Source organism: Scyliorhinus torazame, chromosome 16 (genome assembly GCF_047496885.1).
Source record: "Scyliorhinus torazame isolate Kashiwa2021f chromosome 16, sScyTor2.1, whole genome shotgun sequence".
NCBI lineage: Eukaryota > Metazoa > Chordata > Chondrichthyes > Carcharhiniformes > Scyliorhinidae > Scyliorhinus > Scyliorhinus torazame.
In genome coordinates, this window is record NC_092722.1 from 18,269,261 (window position 1) to 18,294,030 (window position 24,770).

Sequence of the window (24,770 nt, forward strand, 5' to 3'; positions counted from 1 at the left end):
TACTACCCTGTGACTTCTGCACCTTTCCAAAATCTGTTTCCCAATCTGTTCCTCCACATCTCTGCTACTATTGGGGGGCCTATAGAAAACTCCTAACAAGGTGACTGCGCCTTTCCTATTTCTGACTTCAATATCTCGGGGTGAAAGGTCAGGACGCCGAATGTAGGGCGTATCCAGGGTGAAGGGTCAGGAACCCCAGTGTAGGGTGTATCTAGGGGTGAAGGGTCAGGATCCCCAGTGTAGGGCGTATCCAGGGGTGAAGGGCCAGGACCCCAGTGTAGGGAGTATATAGGGTGAAAGGTCAGGACACCCAGTGTAGGGCATATCCAGGGGTGAAGGGCCAGGACCCCCAGTGTAGGGCGTATCCAGGGGTGAAGGATCAGGACCCCCAGTGTAGGGCGTATCCAGGGCTGAAGGGCAAGGAACCCCAGTGTCGGGCGTATTCATGGGTGAAGGGCGGCCAGGACCCCAGTGCAGGTAGTATCCAGGGGTGAAGGGCCAGGACCCCAGTGTAGGGCGTATCCAGGGGTGAAGGGCCAGGACCCCCAATGCAGGGCGTATCCAGGAGTGAAGGGCCAGGGCCCCCAATGCAGGGCGTATCCAGGGGTGAAGGACCGGAACCCCAGTGTAGGGAGTATATAGGGGTGAAGGGCCAGGACCCCCAGTGTAGGGCGAATCCAGGGGTGAAGGACCAGGACCCCAGTGTAGGGCATATCCAGGGGTGAAGGGCCAAAACCCCAGTGTAGGGCGTATCCAGGGTTGAAGGACCAGGACCTCCGTGTTGGGCGTATCCAGGGGTGAAGGGCCAGGACCCCCAATGTAGGACGTATCCAGGGCTGAAGGGCCAGTACCCCCAATGCAGGGCGTATCCAGGGGTGAAGGGCCTGGACCCCAGTGTAGGGCGTATCCAGGGGTGAAGGGCCAAAACCCCAGTGTAGGGCGTATCCAGGGGTGAAGGACCAGGACCTCAGTGTTGGGCGTATCCAGGGGTGAAGGGCCAGGACCCCCAATGAAGGACGTATCCACGGTGAAGGACCAGGACCCCAGTGTTGGGCGTATCCAGGGATGAAGGGCCAGGACCCCAGTGTAGGGCGTATCCAGGGGTGAAGGGCCAAAACCCCAGTGTAGGGCGTATCCAGGGGTGAAGGACCAGGACCCCAGTGTAGGGCGTATCCAGGGGTGAAGGGCCAGGACCCCCAATGCAGGGCGTATCCAGGAGTGAAGGGCCAGGGCCCCCAATGCAGGGCGTATCCAGGGGTGAAGGACCGGAACCCCAGTGTAGGGAGTATATAGGGGTGAAGGGCCAGGACCCCCAGTGTAGGGCGAATCCAGGGGTGAAGGACCAGGACCCCAGTGTAGGGCATATCCAGGGGTGAAGGGCCAAAACCCCAGTGTAGGGCGTATCCAGGGGTGAAGGACCAGGACCTCCGTGTTGGGCGTATCCAGGGGTGAAGGGCCAGGACCCCCAATGTAGGACGTATCCAGGGGTGAAGGGCCAGTACCCCCAATGCAGGGCGTATCCAGGGGTGAAGGGTCTGGACCCCAGTGTAGGGCGTATCCAGGGGTGAAGGGTCAAAACCCCAGTGTAGGGCGTATCCAGGGGTGAAGGACCAGGACCTCAGTGTTGGGCGTATCCAGGGGTGAAGGGCCAGGACCCCCAATGAAGGACGTATCCACGGTGAAGGACCAGGACCCCAGTGTTGGGCGTATCCAGGGATGAAGGGCCAGGACCCCAGTGTAGGGCGTATCCAGGGGTGAAGGGCCAAAACCCCAGTGTAGGGCGTATCCAGGGGTGAAGGACCAGGACCTCAGTGTTGGGCGTATACAGGGGTGAAGGGCCAGGACCCCCAATGTAGGACGTATCCAGGGGTGAAGGGCCAGTACCCCCAATGCAGGGCGTATCCAGGGGTGAAGGGCCTGGACCCCAGTGTAGGCGTATCCAGGGGCAAAGGACCAGGACCCCAGTGCAGGGCGTATCCAGGGGTGAAGGACCAGGACCCCCAGTGCAGGGCGTATCCAGGGGTGAAGGACCAGGACCCCCAATGTAGGGCGTATCCAGGGATGAAGGGCCAGGACCCCAGTGTAGGGCGTATCCAGGGGTGAAGGGCCAGGACCCCAGTGTAGGACGTATCCAGGGGTGAAGGGCCAAGATCCCAGTGTAGGGCATATCCAGGGGTGAAGGACCAGGACCCCAGTGTTGGGCGTATCCAGGGGTGAAGGGCCAGGACCCCAGTGTAGGGCGTATCCAGGGATGAAGGACCAGGACCTCAGTGTTGGGCGTATCCAGGGGTGAAGGGCCAGGACCCCAGTGTAGGGCGTATCCAGGGGTGAAGGGCCAGGACCCCAGTGTAGGGCGTATCCAGGGGTGAAGGGCCAGGACCCCAGTGTAAGGCGTATCCAGGGGTGAAGGGCCAGGACCCCAGTGCAGCATATGGTTAACACTGGAAAAAGAAGCAGACGAGCCGGATAATTTGAGAAGCAGTTTGTGATGGCAAACTATTTGGATTTTTAAGGCCTATCACTTGTAAGCGGAACAGCCGGCCCCCTTAATCCAATCTCATCAGCATATCCTCCTATACCTTTCCCTGTTAAGGTGTTAATCTTGTTTCCCCTTAAATCCAATTCACCTCTAATATTCCTTGTGGCCAAGACCACATTCTGAGCATTTTCTGGGTAAAGAATGTTCCTCTGAATTCCAGAGAAGAGAATTCCAGTTGGCTCAGACGTTCCTGACAGGTGTAACTTTAAATTTTTCTGTCACCTTTGTAAATCTGTTCTTCCCCATCTTCACCATTGCTTCTACCTCCATTTTTTGTAATATGGAGATGGAGACCAGTATGGTGGACAGTGTAGTAAGTGTTTGATACAATTCTCACATAACGTCTCCACTTTTCATTTCAATCCCTCCAGAAATAGTTGGAGTTAAAGGGGATTGTTGGAACGCAGCTGAGGGAACAAATCTCTGCATTTCTATTGAGCTTCTGATGCTTTCAGTGAATCCCTGAAATCGAGTCCTGGAGATTAAAATATCAGGAGAGAGCCACAGATATTAAATTATCTGCCAGGCTTCCCACTTCTGGTCACTGCCCAGTAACTCTTACTGGGAAATGTGTGGTTTTTTTGGTAAAAGGTCTCAAATGTGAGGTTTAATAATAATAATCGCTTATTGGCACAAGTGGGCTTCAAATGAAGTTACTGTGAAAAGCCCCTAGTCGCCACATTCCGCCGCCTGTTCGGGGAGGCTGGTACGGGAATTGAACCTGCGCTCTAGCCTTGTTCTGCATTACAAGCCAGCTGTTTAGCCCACTGTGCTAAACCAGCCCCAGGTTTCAAGGGTTGAACATCCACCAGGTACTCTTGGTCTGGACTTGCAAAGGAAAACAAGCCCGTTTGAAAGTAACCAGAGCCGTAACCCTAAAGGACTGAGCTGATTGTTGGATGGAAATAGTACACCCTCTTGATTCTTTTCCTTCCTACAGGCCATCTTTGAAATCATTGTATCTGAATACTCTTATCAGCACAGTCTGAATGTCCTCATCGATAAGTTCAAGAAGTCGAAGGAACTACAGATGACTATGACCACCACCGAACACCATCATCTCTTCTCCAACATCTGTGACATTCAAGAGGCCAGTAAGAGGTAGGAGAGAGGGAGTGGGGGAGGGTATTGGTGGGAGGAACGCTTGGGGGTGGGGAAGGGTAGGATGGAAAGATTGATGGAGTTAATGGGGCAGGTGGAGGGAAGTTTGGCGGTGGAGTGCATGGACAGAGGGCGAGGAAGGCTGGAGTGCAGAGGGTGGGAGGGTGCCTCCTGTGCTGTTCTGATGATTCTTGTATGAAGCGAAATGAAAATCGCTGATTGTCACAAGGAGGCTTCAAATGAAGTTACTGTGAAAAGCCCCTAGTCGCCACATTCCGGCGCCTGTTCGGGGAGGCTGGTATGGGAATGCACACTCTCTCTCTAAACTCCAAAACGTAGCGTTTCAAAAAAGATCCAGACGATGGGTGCTTGCTGAGAGTCTGCCAGTTCATTAACCCGGGTGTGAACTTAGTCAATCCATCAACAGCTTCAGTAAAAACATGCGTTTACATAGAACCTGTAATGATCTTTGGACACGCCAAGGTACATTACAGCCACTGATTTGTCACTGTTCATAGAACCATATAATCCCAACAGTGCAGAAGGAGGCCATTTGGCGCATTGAGTCTGCACCAACCGTCCGAAAGAGCACTCTAACTAGGCCCGCCTAGCCCCACAACGCGTAACCTCACCCAACCGATCTTTGGACACTAAGGAACAATTTATCATGGCCAATCCACCGAACCTGCACATCTTTGGACTGTGGGATGAAACCGGAGCACCCGGAGGAAACCCACGCACACACGGGGAGGATGTGCAGACTCCTCACAGACACCCGAGGCTGGAATCAAACCCAGCTTCCTGGTGCTCTGAGGCAGCAGTGCTAACCACTGTGCCACCGTCAAAGTGCAACAATTTGCAGAAAGTAAGTTACTTCTTAAAAAAAAATAGTTGGTTTAAGTATTAGTGACGTCACATTCAGAGGCACAGGGCTAAATCGCTGGGTTTGAAAGCAGACCAAGGCAGGCCAGCAGCATGGTTCGATTCCCGTAACAGCCTCCCCGAACAGGCGCTGGAATGTGGCGACTAAGGTTTAGCACACTGGGCTAAATCGCTGGCTTTTAAAGCAGACCAAGCAGGCCAGCAGCACGGTTCAATTCCCGTACCAGCCTCCCCGAACAGGCGCCGGAATGTGGCGACTAGGGGCTTTTCACAGTAACTTCATTTTAAGCCTACTTGTGACAATAAGCGATTTTCATTTTTTTTTTTCCAGAATGGGGATGAATGGGCCAGTCATGCCTGGAAGACACTCTAAGTGACTGGAATTGAGCTTCTGCACATAGTTTATATATAACTATTCTCCATACATTGCATTTTACTGGAGAAATAACACTGCTCTGTCGGGAGATTTTGCTGCCTTTTCAGTCATGTGTTCAGACATTCAATGTGAATATTCACCCCAGGAAGTATCATGGACTCCCGGAAATGGCACTGATTGGACGGCTGTTTGTGTCAGTCCTGGTGTCGGTCTTTGACTTGACTATTCCAACATTCCTCACCAGCCTCCCACCTTTTACTCGCCACCCCCCTCTCCAAACCTGACCACCGTGAACATGACTTCATCCTAAACTCTGGCTTCCCATCTCCCAACTCGCTCCAACTCCCATTCAGCTGTGATTCCCAAGCACGCTGGCTTTTTATCCAGCAATGCCTCCATTTTAAAATGTGCATCCTTGTTATCAATCCATCCATGCTGTTGTCACACCCATTTTTCTTTTACTCTTTGGGGAATATTAGGGGAAGTGGTGGAAGGATTTCCGAGCTGATTGTCAGCGGTTGAACTCTGTTCCTTCTGTGGCCAACAGGTCCTGACATTGGACTTGAACCCGTAGCTCTAGTCCAGTGGCAGGGGTGCTCCCACTGTGCCACAAGGCATCCTAATCCGTCCATGACCTCTCGCCTCCGTATCTCTAATCTCCTCCAACTCCACAGTCCTCCGGGATCTCTCCATTCCTCCAATCCTGGCCTCTTCTGCATCCCCGATTTTAATCACTTCACCGCCGGCGGACTGCTTGTGCTCCGGAATTCCCTCACGAAAAAACACACTCGATCTCATTCTCCTCCTTTATGCCTCTTCATTATCTCTGTCACCCAAGTTTTTAGTCATCTGTAATATCATCCTCTTTGGCTCAGTGTCAACGTTTGTTTGATTATTGGCCTGTGCGGCAGCTTGGTACATTTTACTACATTGTAGGCGTTATATAAATGCAGGTAGTTGTTGTTGGTCTGGGCTGTACGACACAGTGTGTGGGAGTTGGTGAAAGGTGAATGATTTTGTGCTTGCCGCTACTAGCTGAAGCGGGCGTGTTGGAACAGTAACACCACCCAAGCAGCTTCACATATACCAACTCCACTGATAGTTGGAGCCAGGCCAGGACTGGGACGTTCTCAGGTTGCTTGTGTGAAAACGATATTCATTCTCGCTCTCGCTGCTTGGGAGAGGCAAATCAGGAGATTCACTGAAGCAATGAGCAAGGAAGTTGATTCTGGTGGGGGCCAAGTGTGGCAACTAGTCCTTGCGACAGTCATGTGTGTTCAGGCCCATTACCAGACTGAGCTGCAGGAGGCTGCCTCACTCAGCGGCGCATTTACCAGGGATCCGATTACAGTGCTGGCCTGGAGCAATAGCTGAGTTCTGGAAAGCTGACAAACTAGGTTTGGCGCGGTTTCGCTTGGCATTGGTGATGTCTGTGAATGTGCTGAGCTGTGTTCTCTCGTTTCCTGGAGGCACCGACTCTTGCCTCATCGGTGTGGCGTGTACTCAGTGACAGCTGCCCTTTCACACATCAGTCCTTCTTTGTGTGAGAGTTTGCACAGTGAGATTCGAAGAATTACACTGAATCTGCAGCACAGGCCCAACTGGTCTATACTGGTGTTTATGTTCCATACGTTCATCTTCTCATTACCACCCATCCAAATCCCCCCATTCCCTTCTCCATCATTTACATTTCAAACCTCCCCTTAAATGTGTCAATGCTCTCTATCTACATCAGCCATCTATGTGGCACTTCTACATTTTAAAATTATTTCATGAGTTACGTGTGTCACATGGCTAGGTCAGCATTTCTTGCCCATCCCTAATTTTCCCTTGAGAAGGTGGTGGGTGAGCCACATTCATGAACCACTGTGGTCCATGTGGTGTAGGCACACCCACAGTGCTGTTAGGGAGGGAGTTCCAGGGTCTTGACCCAGTGATGTGAGGCAACGGTGATGTAGTTTGTAGCACCGTCAATATGACGCGAGGCAGGTTGAGGTAATGTCAATTGAAGGCTTTATTAAGCAGAACTTTATCCCCAGCAGCGTGGTTACAGAATGCAACTGCTGAGGGAAATGGAGGGAAAAACTAGGTTCTTATACCGGCATTTCTGGGTGGAGTCCAGTAGGTGGCAGATCCTATCAGGACCTGGCATCCCTCCACCAATAGCCTGTCGACATGTGGTGTACCGTATTACCCCTAATACACACCACCACATAGTTCCAAGTCAGGATGATGTGTGGCTTGGAGGGGAACTTGCAGGTGGTGGGGTTCCCATGTATCTGCTGCCTTGACCTTCTAGGTGGTAGTGGTCTCTGGTTTTGAAGGTGCTGCCTAAGGAAACTTGGTAAGTTGCTGCAGTGCACCTTGTAGATGGTGCACACATTTGCTCATGTGCATCAGTGCGGTGGAGGGAGTGAATGTTTGTGGAAGGGGTGTCAATCAAGTGGGCTGATTTGTCCTGGATGGTGTCGAGCTTCCTGAGTGTTGTTGGAACTGCACTCATCCAGGCAAGTGGAGAGTGTTCCATCACATTCCAGCTTGTTATCTGTACATTCTGGACAGACTTTGGGGAGCCAGGAGGCGAGTTACTCACCACAGGCCTCCTAGCCTCTGACCTGTTCTTGTAGCCACAGTGTTTATATGGCTTGTCCAGTTCAGTTTGTGGTTGATACCAATGATCCTCAGATACCAATGTAGTGAGTGCCCACGTGCAAGACGTGGACAGATTTTGCACCTCACAAGTGCCAGGCATTTCCAACATGAGAAAATCTAAATATCGCCCCTTGACATTCAGTGGCACTACCATCACTGAATCCCCCTCTACCCCCAGAATGTTGGTAGAGGGGGCAGAGGGGGATTCAGTGATGGTAGTGCCACTGAATGTCAAGGGGCGATATTTAGATTTTCTCTTGTTGGAAATGCCTGGCACTTGTGAGGTGCAAAATCTGTCCACGTCTTGCACGTGGGCACTCACTACATTGGTATCTGAGGAATTGTGAATAGTGCTAATCATCAGCAAATGCGACCTTTGACCGTATAGAACATAGAAAATACAGCACAGAACAGGCCCTTCGGCCCACGATGTTGTGCCGAACCTTTGTCCTAGATGAATCATAGATTATCATTGAATTTACAGTGCAGAAGGAGGCCATTCGGCCCCCTGAGTCTGCACCGGCTCTTGGAAAGAGCACCCTACCCAAACTCAACACCTCCACCCAACACCAAGGGCAACTTTGGGCACTAAGGGCAATTTATCGTGGCCAATCCACCTACCCTGCACATCTTTGGACTGTGGGAGGAAACCGGAGCACCCGAGGAAACCCACGCAGACGGGGAGGACGTGCAGACTCCGCACAGACAGTGACCCAAGCCGGAATCGAACCTGGGACCCTGGAGCTGCGAAGCAATTGTGCTATCCACAATGCTACCATGCTGCCCTTAAGAACAAATAAATCTACACTATATAATTTTACCGTAATCCATGTACCTATCCAATAGCTGCTTGAAGGTCCCTAATGTTTCCGACTCAACTACTTCCACAGGCAGTGCATTCCATGCCCCCACTACTCTCTGGGTAAAGAACCTACCTCTGATATCCCTCCTATATCTTCCACCTTTCACCTTAAATTTATGTCCCCTTGTAATGGTTTGTTCCACCCGGGGAAAAAGTCTCTGACTGTCTACTCTATCTATTCCCCTGATCATCTTATAAACCTCTATCAAGTCGCCCCTCATCCTTCTCCGTTCTAATGAGAAAAGGCCTAGCACCCTCAACCTTTCCTCGTAAGACCTACTCTCCATTCCAGGCAACATCCTGGTAAATCTTCTTTGCACCTTTTCCAAAGCTTCCACATCCTTCCTAAAATGAGGTGACCAGAACTGTACACAGTACTCCAAATGTGGCCTTACCAAAGTTTTGTACAGCTGCATCATCACCTCACGGCTCTTAAATTCAATCCCTCTGTTAATGAACGCGAGCACACCATAGGCCTTCTTCACAGCTCTATCCACTTGAGTGGCAACTTTCAAAGATGTATGAACATAGACCCCAAGATCTCTCTGCTCCTCCACATTGCCAAGAACTCTACCGTTAACCCTGTATTCCGCATTCATCTTTGTCCTTCCAAAATGGACAACCTCACACTTTTCAGGGTTAAACTCCATCTGCCACTTCTCAGCCCAGCTCTGCATCCTATCTATGTCTCTTTGCAGCCGACAACAGCCCTCCTTACTATCCACAACTCCACCAATCTTCGTGTCGTCTGCAAATTTACTGACCCACCCTTCAACACCCTCATCCAAGTCATTAATGAAAATCACAAACAGCAGAGGACCCAGAACTGATCCCTGCGGTACGCCACTGGTAACTGGGATCCAGGCTGAATATTTGCCATCCACCACCACTCTCTGACTTCTATCGGTTAGCCAGTTCGTTATCCAACTGGCCAAATTTCCCACTATCCCATGCCTCCTTACTTTCTGCAGAAGCCTACCATGGGGAACCTTATCAAATGCCTTACTAAAATCCATGTATACTACATCCACTGCTTTACCTTCATCCACATGCTTGGTCACCTCCTCAAAGAATTCAATAAGATTTGTAAGGCAAGACCTACCCCTCACAAATCCGTGCTGACTATCCCTAATCAAGCAGTGTATTTCCAGATGCTCAGAAATCCTATCCTTCAGTACCCTTTCCATTACTTTGCCTACCACCGAAGTAAGACTAACTGGCCTGTAATTCCCAGGGTTATGCCTAGTCCCTTTTTTGAACAGGGGCACAACATTCGCCACTCTCCAATCCCCTGGTACCACCCCTGTTGACAGTGAGGACGAAAAGATCATTGCCAACGGCTCTGCAATTTCATCTCTTGCTTCCCATAGAATCCTTGGATATATCCCGTCAGGCCCGGGGGACTTGTCTATCCTCAAGTTTTTCAAAATGCCCAACACATCTTCCTTCCTAACAAGTATTTCCTCGAGCTTACCAGTCTGTTTCACACTGTCCTCTCCAACAATATCGCCCCTCTCATTTGTAAATACAGAAGAAAAGTACTCGTTCAAGACCTCTCCTATCTCTTCAGACTCAATACACAATCTCCCGCTACTGTCCTTGATCGGACCTACCCTCGCTCTAGTCATTCTCATATTTCTCATATATGTGTAAAAGGCCTTGGGGTTTTCCTTGATCCTACCCGCCAAAGATTGTTCATGCCCTCTCTTAGCTCTCCTAATCCCTTTCTTCAGTTCCCTCCTGGCTATCTTGTATCCCTCCAATGCCCTGTCTGAACCTTGTTTCCTCAGCCTTACGTAAGTCTCCTTTTTCCTCTTAACAAGACATTCAACCTCTCTTGTCAACCATGGTTCCCTCACTCGACCATCTCTTCCCTGCCTGACAGGGACATACATATCAAGGACACGTAGTACCTGTTCCTTGAACAAGTTCCACATTTCACTTGTGTCCTTCCCTGACAGCCTATGTTCCCAACTTATGCACTTCAATTCTTGTCTGACAACATCGTATTTACCCTTCCCCCAATTGTAAACCTTGCCCTGTTGCACGCACCTATCCCTCTCCATTACTAAAGTGAAAGTCACAGAATTGTGGTCACTATCTCCAAAATGCTCTCCCACTAACAAATCTATCACTTGCCCTGGTTCATTACCAAGTACTAAATCCAATATTGCTCTTCCTCTGGTCGGACAATCTACATACTGTGTTAGAAAAGCTTCCTGGACACACTGCACAAACACCACCCCATCCAAACTATTTGATCTAAAGAGTTTCCACTCAATATTTAGGAAGTTAAAGTCACCCATGACTACTACCCTATGACTTCTGAACCTTTCCCCAATATTGGCTACCTTAGTTGCTGGACTGCAAATCCGGTTCTCATTCCCCTGCCAAATTAGTTTAAACCCTCCCGAAGAGTACTAGAAAACCTCCCTCCCAGGATATTGGTGCCCCTCTGGTTCAGATGCAACCCGTCCTGCTTGTACAGGTCCCACCTTCCCCAGAATGCGCTCCAATTATCCAAATACCTGAAGCCCTACCTACTACACCATTCCTGCAGCCATGTGTTCAACTGCACTCTCTCCCTATTCCTAGCCTCGCTATCACGTGGCACCGGCAACAAACCAGAGATGACAACTCTGTCTGTCCTGGCTTTTAACTTCCAGCCTAACTCCCTAAACTTGTTTATTACCTCCACACCCCTTTTCCTACCTATGTCGTTGGTACCAATGTGCACCACGACTTCTGGCTGCTCCCCCTCCCCTTTAAGGATCCTGAAGACACGATCCGAGACATCCCTGACCCTGGCACCCGGGAGGCAACATACCTTCTGGGAGTCTCGCTCGCGACCACAGAATCTCCTATCTATTCCCCTAACCATTGAATCTCCTACAACTATTGCTTTTCTATTCTCCCCCCCTTCCCTTCTGAGCCCCAGAGCCAGACTCAGTGCCAGAGACCTGGCCGCTAGGCCTTCCCCCGGTAGGTCATCCCCCCAACAGCATCCAAAACGGTATACTTGTTTTGAAGGGGAACGGCCACGAGGGATCCCTGCACTGTCTGCCTGTTTGTTTTTTCCCCCTGACTGTAACCCAGCTATTCTTGTCCTGTACCTTGGGTGTGGTTACCTCCCTGTAACTCTTCTCAATCACCCCCTCTGCCTCCCGGATGATCCGAAGTTCATCCATCTTCAGCTCCAGTTCCCTAACACGGTCTTTGAGGAGCTGAAGTTGGGTGCACTTCCCGCAGGTATAGTCAGCGGGGACACCGGTGGTATCCCTCACCACCCACATCCTACAGGAGGAGCATGCAACTGGCCTAGCCTCCATCCCCTCTTACCTGACAGAATATAGCTACCCTGTGGACTAACTAGATCTCCGCCCTCCGACTCTGCTCCCAGTCAGCTACACTTCCTGTAAACTCCTGGCTCTCTCCTCACTCTTTGCGGAAATGATGGAAACAAAATGAAAGGAGCACCTTACTCCCTCCTCACCTAACTCCCTCGGTCACCAAACTCTTACTATAGCACTCAAAATGCACCAAATTCAGCACTCAGTGCAAACAAATGGATGGAGGGAATGTCATTGTCACTTTCCTCTCTGTTGAAGGAATTTTTTTTTTTTTTTACAGTGCAGAAGGAGGCCATTCGGCCCATCGAGTCTGCACCGGCTCTTGGAAAGAGCGCCCCACCCAAGGTCAACACCTCCACCCTATCCCCACAACCCAGTAACCCCACCCAACACTAAGGGCAATTTTGGACACTAAGGGCAATTTATCATGGCCAATCCACCTAACCTGCACATCTTTGGACTGTGGGAGGAAACCGGAGCACCCAGAGGAAACCCACGCACACACGGGGAGGATGTGCAGACTCCGCACTTGACCAAAATGTATCTGTTAGTAATCTTCTTCTATTCATGTCCTCTTGTTCTGAATTCACCCACAAGTGGAAACAATCTCTCTACGTCCACCCTAGAGAATCTCTTCACGATTTCAAATACCTTGATCAGGTTTCCTCTTCCCCCACCAAAAAAAATTCCCAGGCTGATCCATCTCTCCTGGTAGTTGGAGCCTTCACCTTTCAACAGTGACTATTCTTCCAAAAAAGAGAGTACTGCATTGGCTGTAAAATGCCTATGAGATAGCTCGCGAATGTGAAAGGTGCTATATAAAGGCAACTTTTCTTCCCAATTCCTCGAGATCATTTCTGTACTTTTTCCTTTTTGTACTGTGTAGACCAGAACTGTGTTCAATATTCCACAAGCGGTTTATATAAATTTAATGTTAGCTCCTCGACCAATGAACACCAGCTCTTTGTGTGGGGGGTGTTGTGATGCATTTGGGGCCGCTTTGTCAGTCAAAGTGCTGTCTTCACTCACCTGTCCATTCTTGTGGGCCTCAGGAACAACAACGGAAGTTTGCATTTATATAGCGCCTTTAAGGTGGTAAAACATCCCAAAGCATTGCACACAAATATTATGACACAATGTTCGCCGCAGAGGAGATATTTGGGCAAATGGCCAAAAGGGGGAGGGTTTTAAGCAGCGTCTTACAGGAGGGGATGGGAAGGTGGAGATCCAGAGAGGGTTAGGGAGGGAATTTCAGAGCCTGGGGCCTCGGGAACTGAAGGCATGGCTGCCAAGGGTGCCTGATTAAAATGAGGGATGTGCAGGAATGAAGAGATCTTGCAGAGCTGGAGGAAGTTACAGAGACGGGCAGGGACACGGCCAGGGAGGGATTTGAACCAAACGATGAGAATTTGACAAATGAGGCGTTACCAGAATAAGAGCACAGGGAGAGAGGGGGAATGGGTCTTGGAACGAGTTAATATACAGGTAGCACATTTTGGGATAAGCTGAAGCCAGTAGAACATGGAAATAGTCGAGCAGACGGAGGTTACACAGTCATGAATGTGGATTTCAGCAGCACATGGGCTGAGACAGGAGAAGCCGCATTGCCCAGGTGGAAGTAGGAGGTCTTGCTAATGCAAAGTCAGCTTGCTCAAATCAGAACAGCACCTCTGGCTTTTGTAGCGCACAATGACTTACGAGAGACGAATAGAGATGAAGTCGATGAGGCTTTATTAAGCGTGACTTGTTCCCCGCAGTTCAGCAACAGGCTGGAGCTGCGGGGAGAACTCCTGGTTCTTATACTCCGCCTTCAGGGCGGAGCTAGAGATCAACAGCCAACCAGGACCCGGGATCTGTCAGCCAATGGCATCACGGCTTCACAGTCCCACATGACCCCTAATGCATACTACCACAGCTTTGCAGCTCTCCCTCAGTACCACACTGCAACTCTCCCTCAGTATTCACTGCAACTCTCCCTCAGAAACACACTGCAGCTCTCCCTCACTACCACACTGCAGCTCTCCCTCACTACCACACTGCAGCTCTCCCTCACTACCACACTGCAGCTCTCCCTCAGTATTCACTGCAACTCTCCCTCACTACCACACTGCAGCTCTCCCTCACTACCACACTGCAACTCTCCCTCACTACCACACTGCAACTCTCCCTCAGTATTCACTGCAACTCTCCCTCAGAAACACACTGCAGCTCTCCCTCACTACCACACTGCAGCTCTCCCTCACTACCACACTGCAGCTCTCCCTCACTACCACACTGCAGCTCTCCCTCAGTATTCACTGCAACTCTCCCTCACTACCACACTGCAGCTCTCCCTCACTACCACACTGCAGCTCTCCCTCACTACCACACTGCAGCTCTCCCTCACTACCACACTGCAGCTCTCCCTCACTACCACACTGCAGCTATCCCTCAGTACCACACTGCAGCTCTCCCTCACTACCACACTGCAGCTCTCCCTCACTACCACACTGCAGCTCTCCCTCACTACCACACTGCAGCTCTCCCTCCGTATTCACTGCAACTCTCCCTCACTACCACACTGCAGCTCTCCCTCACTACCACACTGCAGCTCTCCCTCACTACCACACTGCAGCTCTCCCTCCGTATTCACTGCAACTCTCCCTCACTACCACACTGCAGCTCTCCCTCACTACCACACTGCAGCTCCCCCTCAGTCTCCACTGCAACTCTCCCTCACTACCACACTGCAGCCCTCCCTCACTACCACACTGCAGCTCCCCCTCAGTCTCCACTGCAACTCTCCCTCGGTACCACACTGCAGCTCTCCCTCACTACCACACTGCAGCTCTCCCTCAGTACCACACTGCAGCTCTCCCTCACTACCACACTGCAGCTCTCCCTCACTACCACACTGCAGCTCTCCCTCAGTACCACACTGCAGCTCTCCCTCAGTACCACACTGCAGCTCTCCCTCAGAACCACACTGCAGCTCTCCCTCAGTATTCACTGCAACTCTCCCTCACTACCACACTGCAGCTCTCCCTCACTACCACACTGCAGCTCTCCCTCACTACCACACTGCAGCTCTCCCTCACTACCACACTGCAGCTCTCCCTCACTACCACACTGCAGCTCTCCCTCACTACCACACTGCAGCTCTCCCTCACTACCACACTGCAGCTCTCCCTCAGTACCACACTGCAGCTCTCCCTCACTACCACACTGCAGCTCTCCCTCAGTACCACACTGCAGCTCTCCCTCACTACCACACTGCAGCTCTCCCTCACTACCACACTGCAGCTCTCCCTCACTACCACACTGCAGCTCTCCCTCAGTACCACACTGCAGCTCTCCCTCGGTACCACACTGCAGCTCTCCCTCAGTACCACACTGCAGCTCTCCCTCGGTACCACACTGCAGCTCTCCCTCAGTACCACACTGCAGCTCTCCCTCACTACCACACTGCAGCTCTCCCTCAGTACCACACTGCAGCTCTCCCTCAGTACCACACTGCAGCTCTCCCTCGGTACCACACTGCAGCTCTCCCTCAGAACCACACTGCAGCTCTCCCTCAGTATTCACTGCAACTCTCCCTCACTACCACACTGCAGCTCTCCCTCACTACCACACTGCAGCTCTCCCTCACTACCACACTGCAGCTCTCCCTCACTACCACACTGCAGCTCTCCCTCACTACCACACTGCAGCTCTCCCTCACTACCACACTGCAGCTCTCCCTCACTACCACACTGCAGCTCTCCCTCACTACCACACTGCAGCTCTCCCTCACTACCACACTGCAGCTCCCCCTCGGTACCACAGTGCAGCTCCCCCTCAGTACCACACTGCAGCTCTCCCTCAGTACCACACTAAAAGTGTCAGCCCAGTCCCCTGACCTGGGGCATTAACCAATAACCTCCTCACTTCAAGGCAACTGTGCTACCCACTGAGCCACATATGGGATGTGGTGCTTTATATTGCTGTCGGTTGGTATATGTGACTGTGAGAGACATTAAACACTATGTTTTGTGTCGCTAACTCAAAGAGATCTTGTTGGAAGTGTGGGGTGTGGGGGCGTGACCGTCAGGTCAAATTGCTGCAAGTGGGATAAATATTAACTATTGGATCCATAAGAGCAGATAACAAAATCTAATTCAGAGCAGCGTTGAGCTCCTCCATTCATTGTGAAGAATAGTGGATTCTTCATGCCCTTGGATAGAGTTACATGACACACAGAAAATGGTCATCTATTTAATCTGAACAGACTAACTGTTTTCTGGGATTAGAACCGGGTGTCTTCAGGATGGCCTTTGACCTAGACCACTGCTTAACGGGGTGGTGTGCTGATTAAAGTTGCTAGATTTCTAATTAAAGGGGCAGTCAGTCTGCTGGTGACATTGCCAGATTTCTGTTCGAAGGGGCAGTCAGGGTGCTGACAAAATTGGCAGATTTCTAATTAAAGGGGCATGAGCTGATGGTAAACTGGCCAATATCTAATTAAAGGAGGGGGGGGGGTGGCTGCGGGTGTTGATGTGATGGCTTTTGCTATTATTTTATTAGCCTGTGAATCAAAACTTCAATGGATGGATAATATTTAACTTAATCCTCTGAGAGCTCAACTCCTCCACTTTTAACGTTGTGTGTACCCCCAACATTGGCAGCCGTGCCTTCAGCTGCCAAGGCCCTCGGCTGTGAATTTCCCTCCCTAAACCTCTTCACTGCTCCACCTCCTGCCCTTGAAGATGCTCCTTTGCTCATGCACCCAGCTGTGATGCACTTTGGGATGATTTGCTATGTTTAAAGGTGCTACATAAATGCAAGGTGTTGGTAAAAAAGTTTGGTGATGATGGCAACTGGCCTTTGGTTTGATTTGATCCAGGTTAGTTCTTGGAACATCCTGAGGTCAATGATTGCTGTATTGCTGTTGGTGGGAGATGTTTGCACAGACACACAGGCAAACAACACAGAGGGAAAAGGGTGGTTGAGCGGTAAAGAAAGTATAAAATTAAAGGATAAGGATCTTTGATTCAGATGGATGTCTTCCAGTTCGTTTCTTTCTCAAGGTTAGGCCTTCAGTTGGGTACTTTCTTTTCCTTCAGCTTATGATGATCTTCACTTCAGACTCACAGTGACAGCAGGCAAACCGCAACAGAGAGTGGGAGGAACACAGCTCCTCTTCCTTCGAGGATCTAGAGGATTTATATGGTTCTCTGTGGCAAGGTTGTCTACGTTTTCTACAGATTCCGGATCCTTTCAAGTTTACAGCAAAGATATGCCAGGCATTCACTGGTTTTAGAACAATAAAGTAGTTTCTTCAGCAAGAGTAAAAGAGAGACAATGCGTTTCTTCTCCTTCCAAGGTCTAAACACGTCTGCTCAGTTCTCTCAGAAAGCATCACGCAAGAACCAATATCTGATGGTTGTCAGGCAGAACACTATCCCTGGTCAACCCACGAGTTGCCAGCCAACCAATCGAACCAACTTCCTCCAAAACCGGTTCCCTAAGATTCACTCAGTGCCGATGAGTCTGGTTTCTCCTCTCCAAAGTAAAAACCCTAGGAGCACACTGTCCTGGCAAGCACTCTTCTGCTGAAAGGCACATTCTGATTATGGGTCACCAGACCAAAAATAACAAAACAAAAAAAATGGGAACAAAGAAAATAAATGGGAAGGACTCTTATACCAACAAGAAATGACGGCTGCTTTTTATTAAAATTACTCTTTCCTTCTCTTTAGATTTTTTGATGACCTTGAAATGCGACACAAGCAAAACCCAGTAATACGCGAAATCAGTGACATTGTGGAATATCATACATCAAACCGTTTTGATGCTTATGTCATCTACTGCTCAAATGAAATTTACCAGCAAAGAACACTACAGAAGTTACTGTAAGTCCAGAGAGGTCTTTGAAACTCTTAGCATTATCAACAATGTGTTGGGACTGACAGCGAAGCCTGGGCCTACCTGGTTAGGCTGTGTCGATGGGTCACTGATCCCGGGTGTCGGTTAACATTCTTCTTTTGCCTCTTGCAGCAACTCCAACACGCAGTTCAAAGAAACCCTGCAGCAGATTCAGAGTGTGCCGGAATGTGGAGGCCTGCCCATCATCTCCTTCTTGATTCTGCCCATGCAGAGGGTGACCCGACTGCCACTCCTCATGGATGTAGGTTGCCAGGCATCTCTCTTACCTGGTTTGTGTGGGATCACTGGCTGGCGGGTTATTGATGACTAAAATTTACGGCAATTTAAGGCTGACATCTCTACACATGGCTCTCGACAGAGCGTAGTGGGGGGTGGGGGCGGGGGGGGGTGGGGGGGCGGGGGGGGAGTGCGACAATATCTGTGATTCTGTGAATGCTGGCAAGTGGGGTTGGGTAGGCAGGCCGGGGCCTTTCATGCGTCGGTGCAGACCCGATGGGGCCGAAGGGCCTCTTCTGCACTGCGATTCTGAGTCTGACCTCCGGACTTCTGAGACCAGTAAAAGTTCAGGCCACCTGACAAATGTGTGAGGTTTGAGTGTGTGACGGAGCAGATTGCTCATGAACTGAGAAAGGAGCTTAATGGGCTGAATGAGCCCAATCTCATTTCAAGCGAATGTTCAGTACTCAACACGTTGCAGATGTACATTATACTCGCAGCACAGAAATGGACAATTTGGCTCAACAAGTCTCTGTCCGTGTTTATGCGCCACATAAAGCTCCTCCCACACATCAACATATCCATAAAACTAAAAAAAAATGCAAACTGGTTCCCTGGATGTGGAATAGTCTCTGAAATGTGAAGGGGTTGTTTTATCGGTTAGCAGAGGGTCGTTTGTGTGGCTGCGTTGGGATTTGCAACATAGAAGACCAGTGGGTCTCTGTGAGGCTGTAGTGGACAGTCCATTGTATTCCTTAACAGGACCTGTTCCTTCACTAAAGGTGCCAGAACATGACCTGGTAAAGTGAAGGGGGCTCCCCGAGAGACTCCCAGCCAACATTTCCTCCCTCAACCAACAGCATAAAAAACACATCAACTCATTCCTCTCAGTGCTGCTTACGGGATCATGCTGTGCAATGGCTGTCACGTTTGCCTCCATTTGACACTGAAATGTAATGCAGTCTTGTCAGGCACTTTGGGATGTTCCCGAGAGATGTGTGGGAGGCGCTGGCTTCAGGACCATCTCTCTATCTGTTCCTCCCTCGTTGTCATTCGCCTGGGCTAAAACATTGCTAGAAATGGGCAGCACGGTAGCACAGTGGTTAGCACTGTTGCTTCACAGCTCCAGGGTCCCAGGTTTGATTCCCGGCTTGGGTCACTGTCTGGGTGGGTTTCCTCCGGGTGCTCCAGTTTCCTCCCACAGTCCAAAGATGTGCAGGTTAGGTGGATTGGTCATGCTAAATTGCCCTTTAGCATCCCAAAAGAAAGGTTAGGTGGGGGTTACTGGGTCACAGGGATAGGGTGGAGATGTGGGCTTGGGTGGGGTGCTCTTTCCAGGGGCCGGTGCAGACTCGATGGGCCGAATGGCCTCCTGCACTGTAAATTGTATGATTCTATGAAATGGAAGTGAAGTATCATTCCCCATTGCAGCAATGCTTTCCAGAAAATTCTTTCAGCAAAATTGGAATGTGAATGGACTTGTTTTGTTAACTGTGTGTGTATGAGTGTGTTTTGTTCCGCTCACAATATTGGTTTAAGCATTATGTGATAATTAAAGCGATGGTGATGTTTACCTTACAAAGCAACCAATTCATTGCTTTGTTTCGGAATAGCTTTGCAGACTGGGTAATGAACTGGAATCTCCAGCCCCTGAGTTTGACACTCGCACCAGGCCAGTCCCACCATCATTGCTAATACATCGAAACATACGTAGAAAATAGAAGCAGGAGGAGGCCATTCGGCCCATCGAGCCTGCTCCAACATTCAGTGTGATCATGGCTGATCATCAAGTTCAATATTGATCCAGCCCCACCCCCACCCACCCTTATATCTCTTGAACCATTTCACCCCAATCGCTGGATCTAATTCCTTCTTGCAGGAGTTGACTCTCGCTGCACAATGTATTCAAATAGTGTCAGATCAGCCCGGATGAGACTGCTGTCTCTGTAGTGACGCCCCCCCACCCAGCTCCTCCCTGGGTCTAGCCCTTGCCCTGCAGAGGGCCTTGCAAACGGTCCTTTTTGATTGCGAGTGTAAGTTAGTGCTGTGTGATCTGGGCTCCCGAGTCCCAAGCCCTGACTGCTTGGGAGGGGATCAAACTGAAACTTGACCCTTTCAAAAGAGAAAGCTGGGACCGATGTTTCTCCCAAAAATATACTTTATTCATCAAATTTAAAGAAGTACGTTACAGAACCTTTTGACTTGAAAATTGCAGGGAGCACAATGAAATTCAACTTGTCTCCATTCAGCATGTCCCGTTCTGAGGTACCTCAATCCGACTGTATTACTTGTGAGGTGACGGACTGTACAATGTGACTCCCGGATCGTTCCCTTTGTATTGCTGCGTTTCCACACTAATCTCTCATTTGTCTTTCAGACCATTTGTCAGAAAACAAACCGTTTTCAACTGGAGTACGATGCAGCCACCAGGGCATTGAAAGCCATCAGTAAGGTACAGGGCAATATTGTCCAACCCCCCCCGCCCCCCTCCTCTATACAGGTCAGTAGTTGGTCAACCCATCCATCCTCGGTAGGGGCAGCAGGAAGTTGCTTCCTCCTCACTCGCTTCTGCCACATTCTTCCAGCTGCTGCTTTTACCCTAAGCAGGTCTCCCTCCTCTGTCGATTCAGTTTTGAATCCTGCTCGAATCAGGCAGACTCTTCTGATATCTTTATTCTTTCTCATAGTCCTGGACCGGATGCAGGTTGTTAGACCAGCAACACCATCCATGTTCCCGTTTATATTTCTCTGCACCTGTCTGCCTCTTCAAGTAGTACTGAGGGAGTGCCGCACTGTCAGAGGGTCAGTACTGAGGGAGTGCCGCACTGTCAGAGGGTCAGTACTGAGGGAGCGCCGCACTGTCAGAGAGTCAGTACTGAGGGAGTGCTGCACTGTCAGAGGGTCAGTACTGAGGGAGTGCTGCTCTGTCAGGGGGTCAGTACTGAAGGATGCTGCACTTCCAGAGGGTTGATACTGAGGGAGTGCTGCACTGTCAGAGGGTCAGTACTGAGGGAGTGCCGCAATGTCAGAGGTTCAATACTGACGGAGTGCTGCACTGTCAGGGGGTCAGTACTGAGGGAGTGCTTCACTGTCAGAGGGTCAGTGCTGAGGGAGTGCTGCACTGTCAGAGGGTCAGTACTGAGCGAGTGCTGCACTGTCAGGGGGTCAGTACTGAGGGAGTACTGCACTGTCAGAGGGTCAGTACTGAGGGAGTGCCGCACTGTCAGAGGGTCAGTACTGAGCGAGTGCTGCACTGTCAGAGGGTCAGTACTGAGGGAGTGCTGCACTGTCAGAGGGTCAGTACAGAGGGAGTGCTGCCCTGTCAGAGGGTCAGTACTGAGGGAGTGCTGCACTGTCAGGGGGTCAATACTGAGGGAGTGCTGCACTGTCAGAGGGTCAGTACTGAGGGAGTGCTGCACTGTCAGAGGGTCAGTACTGAGGGAGTGCTGCACTGTCAGAGGGTCAGTACTGAGGGAGTGCTGCACTGTCAGAGGGTCAGTACTGAGGGAGAGCTGCACTGTCAGAGGGTCAGTACTGAGGGAGTGCTGCACTGTCAGTGGGTCAGTACTGAGGGAGTGCTGCACTGTCAGAGGGTCAGTACTGAGGGAGTGCTGCAGTGTCAGAGGGTCAGTACTGAGGGAGTGCCGCACTGTCAGAGGGTCAGAGGGTCAGTACTGAGGGAGAGCTGCACTGTCAGAGGGTCAGTACTGAGAGAGTGCAGCACTGTCAGAGGGTCAGTACTGAGGGAGTGCTGCACTGCCAGAGGGTCAGTACTGAGGGAGTGCTTCACTGTCAGAGGGTCAGTACTGAAGGATGCTGCACTGTCAGGGGGTCAGTACTGAGGGAGGTCTGCACTGTCAGAGGGTCAGTACTGAGGGAGTGCTGCACTGTCACGGGGTCAGTACTGAGCGAGTGCTGCACTGTCAGAGGGTCAGTACTGAGGGAGTGCTGCACTGTCAGAGGGTCAGTGCTGAGGGTCAGTACTGAGAGAGTGCAGCACTGTCAGAGGGTCAGTACTGAGGGAGTGCTGCTCTGTCAGAGGTTCAATACTGAGGGAGTGCTGCACTGTCAGGGGGTCAGTACTGAGGGAGTGCTGCACTGTCAGGGGTCAGCACTGAGTGAGTGCTGCACTGTCAGAGGGTCAGTACTGTGGGAGTGCTGCACTGTCAGAGGGTCAGTACTGAGGGAGTGCTGCTCTGCCAGAGGGTCAGTACTGAGGGAATGCCGCACTGTCAGAGGGTCAGTACTGAGGGAGTGCTGCACTGTCAGAGGGTCAGCACTGAGGGAGTGCTGAACTGTCAGAGAGTCAGTACTGAGGGAGTGCCGCACTGTCAGAGGGTCAGTACTGAGGGAGTGCTGCACTGTCAGAGGGTCAGTACTGAGTGAGTGCTGCACTGTCAGAGGGTCAGTACTGAGGGAGTGCTACACTGTCAGAGGTTCAGTACTGAGGGAGTGCTACACTGTCAGAGGGTCAGTACAGAGGGAGTGCTGCTCTGTCAGAGGGTCAATACTGAGGCAGTGCTGCTCTGCCAGAGGGTCAGTACTGAGGGAGTGCCGCACTGTGAGAGGGTCAGTACTGAGGGAGAGCTGCACTGTCAGACGGTCAGTACTGAGGCAGTGCTGCTCTGCCAGAGGGTCAGTACTGAGGGAGTGCCGCACTGTCAGAGGGTCAGTACTGAGGGAGTGCTGCACTGTCAGAGGGTCAGTACTGAGGGAGTGCTGCACTGTCAGAGGGTCAGTACTGAGGGAGCGCTGCACTGTCAGAGGGTCAGTACTGAGGGAGCGCTGAAATGTCAGAGGGTCAGTACTGAGGGAAGGCTGCACTGTAGAGCTGCCGGCTTTTGGCAGAGATGTCTCCTGAGGTCCCATCCTCCCTCGGGTTATGAATAAATGCAGGAAATTGTCCCAACATTTGGCCCTTGACCAATATTATCTGGTCACTATCGCCTTGGATCCTTGCTGTGCACAAATTGATTGCTTTACTGTTGTGTCAAAAGTAGCTGCACTTCATTAAGTATTCAGTTTGCTGTGAACTCTCTGATGTACTGAGATGATGAACGGTGCTATATAAATGCATGTCTTTCTTTGTTTACTCCTCTGGGATCTCGTATCTCCACTGGCTCTGCCTCGCGTTTTCTTTAGGAGTGATGTGTGTGGTGTCTGGTGTGGGTGGGGGGGGGGAGCGCTCTGGGGGCAATGTCTTTGAGGGTGATGCTGACCTAAATAGGAGCGGGAGAGAGCAGTTTAAAATCCCCCTTCTCCTCATCACCTTATGCAGTCCTGGCACAGCTTTCCTGGGCTTGCCGCTTGTTATCTATGCATGGTTAGCCCTCTGGTGGAGTTCCTGCTGTGTTACTGGAAGAAGAATCCAGGGAACATGAGTTCAAATCCTCCCGGGCAATCGGAGAATTTGAATTCAAGTTTGGATATTACCAGCCGGTTTGAATAATGATGACTGCATCAGTTTGATTGCGTGACACCCAACTGGCTCACTAATGTCCTCAATGGATTAAAACCTGCCATCCTTACCCAATCTGGGGCGATATACAATCCATACAGTGTAGAAGGTGGCTATTCGGTCCATTGAGTCTGCACTGATCCTCCGAAAGAGCACCCTACCTAGGCCCACTCACCTGTCCTATCCCCGTAATCCCACCTAACCTGCACATCTTTGAACACGAGTGGAAATTTAGCATGGCCAATCCACCTAACCTGCACATCTTCTGGTCTGTGGGAGGAAACCGGAGCATCCGGAGGAAACTCAAGCAGACATGGGGTGAACATGCAGACTCCACACAGATTGTCACCCATGGCCGGAGTTGAACCCGGGTCCCTGGCGCCGTGAGGCAGCAGTGCTAACCACCGTGGCTCCAGTCTATACACATGAATATGATTGTTTCTTAGCTGTCTTCTGCAGTGGTCTTACACATGGCTTTACAAGAAGTGTTACAAAGAAGGAGGCAGCTCACTGACACTTTCTCACGGACAATCGGGGATGGACAATAAATGCTGGTTAAGGCAACGCCCACATTCCCAGAATCCTGGTCAACCAAGAGAGCACTGCTGCTCAGTTAACAGAACCAATGAGGGACTTGAAGTGGCACCGGCAAGGCCTCGACCACAATCAAGGCTTCCAGCAAATAGAACACGCACAAACAGACTCAAAAACAGCTTCCAGAACACGCACAAACAATCTCAAAAACAGCTTCTTCCCCACTGTTACCAGACTCCTAAATGACCCTCTTATGGACTGACCTCATTAACACTATACCCCTGTATGCTTCACCCGATGCCGGTGCTTACGTAGTTACATTGTATACCTTGTGTTGCCCTATTATGTATTTTCTTTTATTCCCTTTTCTTTTCATGTATTTAATGATCTGTTGAGCTGCTCGCAGAAAAATACTTTTCACTGTACCTCGGTACACGTGACAATAAACAAATCCAATCCAATATTTTCCTGGGGCTTTTTGGAAGGAGAGGAATTCACAATACGAATATGTTTCTCCCTTCAGTCAGCAGCCATATGAAGCAGTGGAAGTGGGCCGGAGGGCTGAGGACCAGACCCCCTCTTGGCGAGCGAGCTAGGAACACCCAAGGTGGGGGTGCGCGATGGCTGTTGGCCTTAACATCCAAATTCTCCAGCATTCTCCCCCTTGCCTGGCATTTATGTCACTGGCTATTGGACCTACCGAACATAATAGTTTATCATGTGTTCAGACTCATTTTTAAAAATTGAAGCCTGATGCTCTCATAAATAGTAAAAGCCATAATACTCAGTTTTGTGCCTGATCTGGTCCTTCAGACTGCCTTAATTAGTCTGGCGGTATTAACTTATCCAAGGTGTTTTAAACACAGGGGAGTGCAGCTTTAAAACATTTTCTTTCT

General features: G+C 50.6%; 1 protein-coding gene across 1 annotated transcript in view; it reads left to right on the forward strand.

The window, feature by feature from the left end:
• Positions 1–24,770, forward strand: part of arhgef16 (Rho guanine nucleotide exchange factor (GEF) 16) — a 74,734-nt gene that overhangs the window by 37,195 nt on the left and 12,769 nt on the right. The window contains exons 6-9 of the mRNA XM_072478031.1: positions 3,480–3,640; positions 17,480–17,632; positions 17,778–17,907; positions 20,260–20,334. Of these exons, the coding sequence (XP_072334132.1) occupies positions 3,480–3,640; positions 17,480–17,632; positions 17,778–17,907; positions 20,260–20,334 (519 nt within the window). The remainder of the gene's footprint in view (positions 1–3,479; positions 3,641–17,479; positions 17,633–17,777; positions 17,908–20,259; positions 20,335–24,770) is intronic.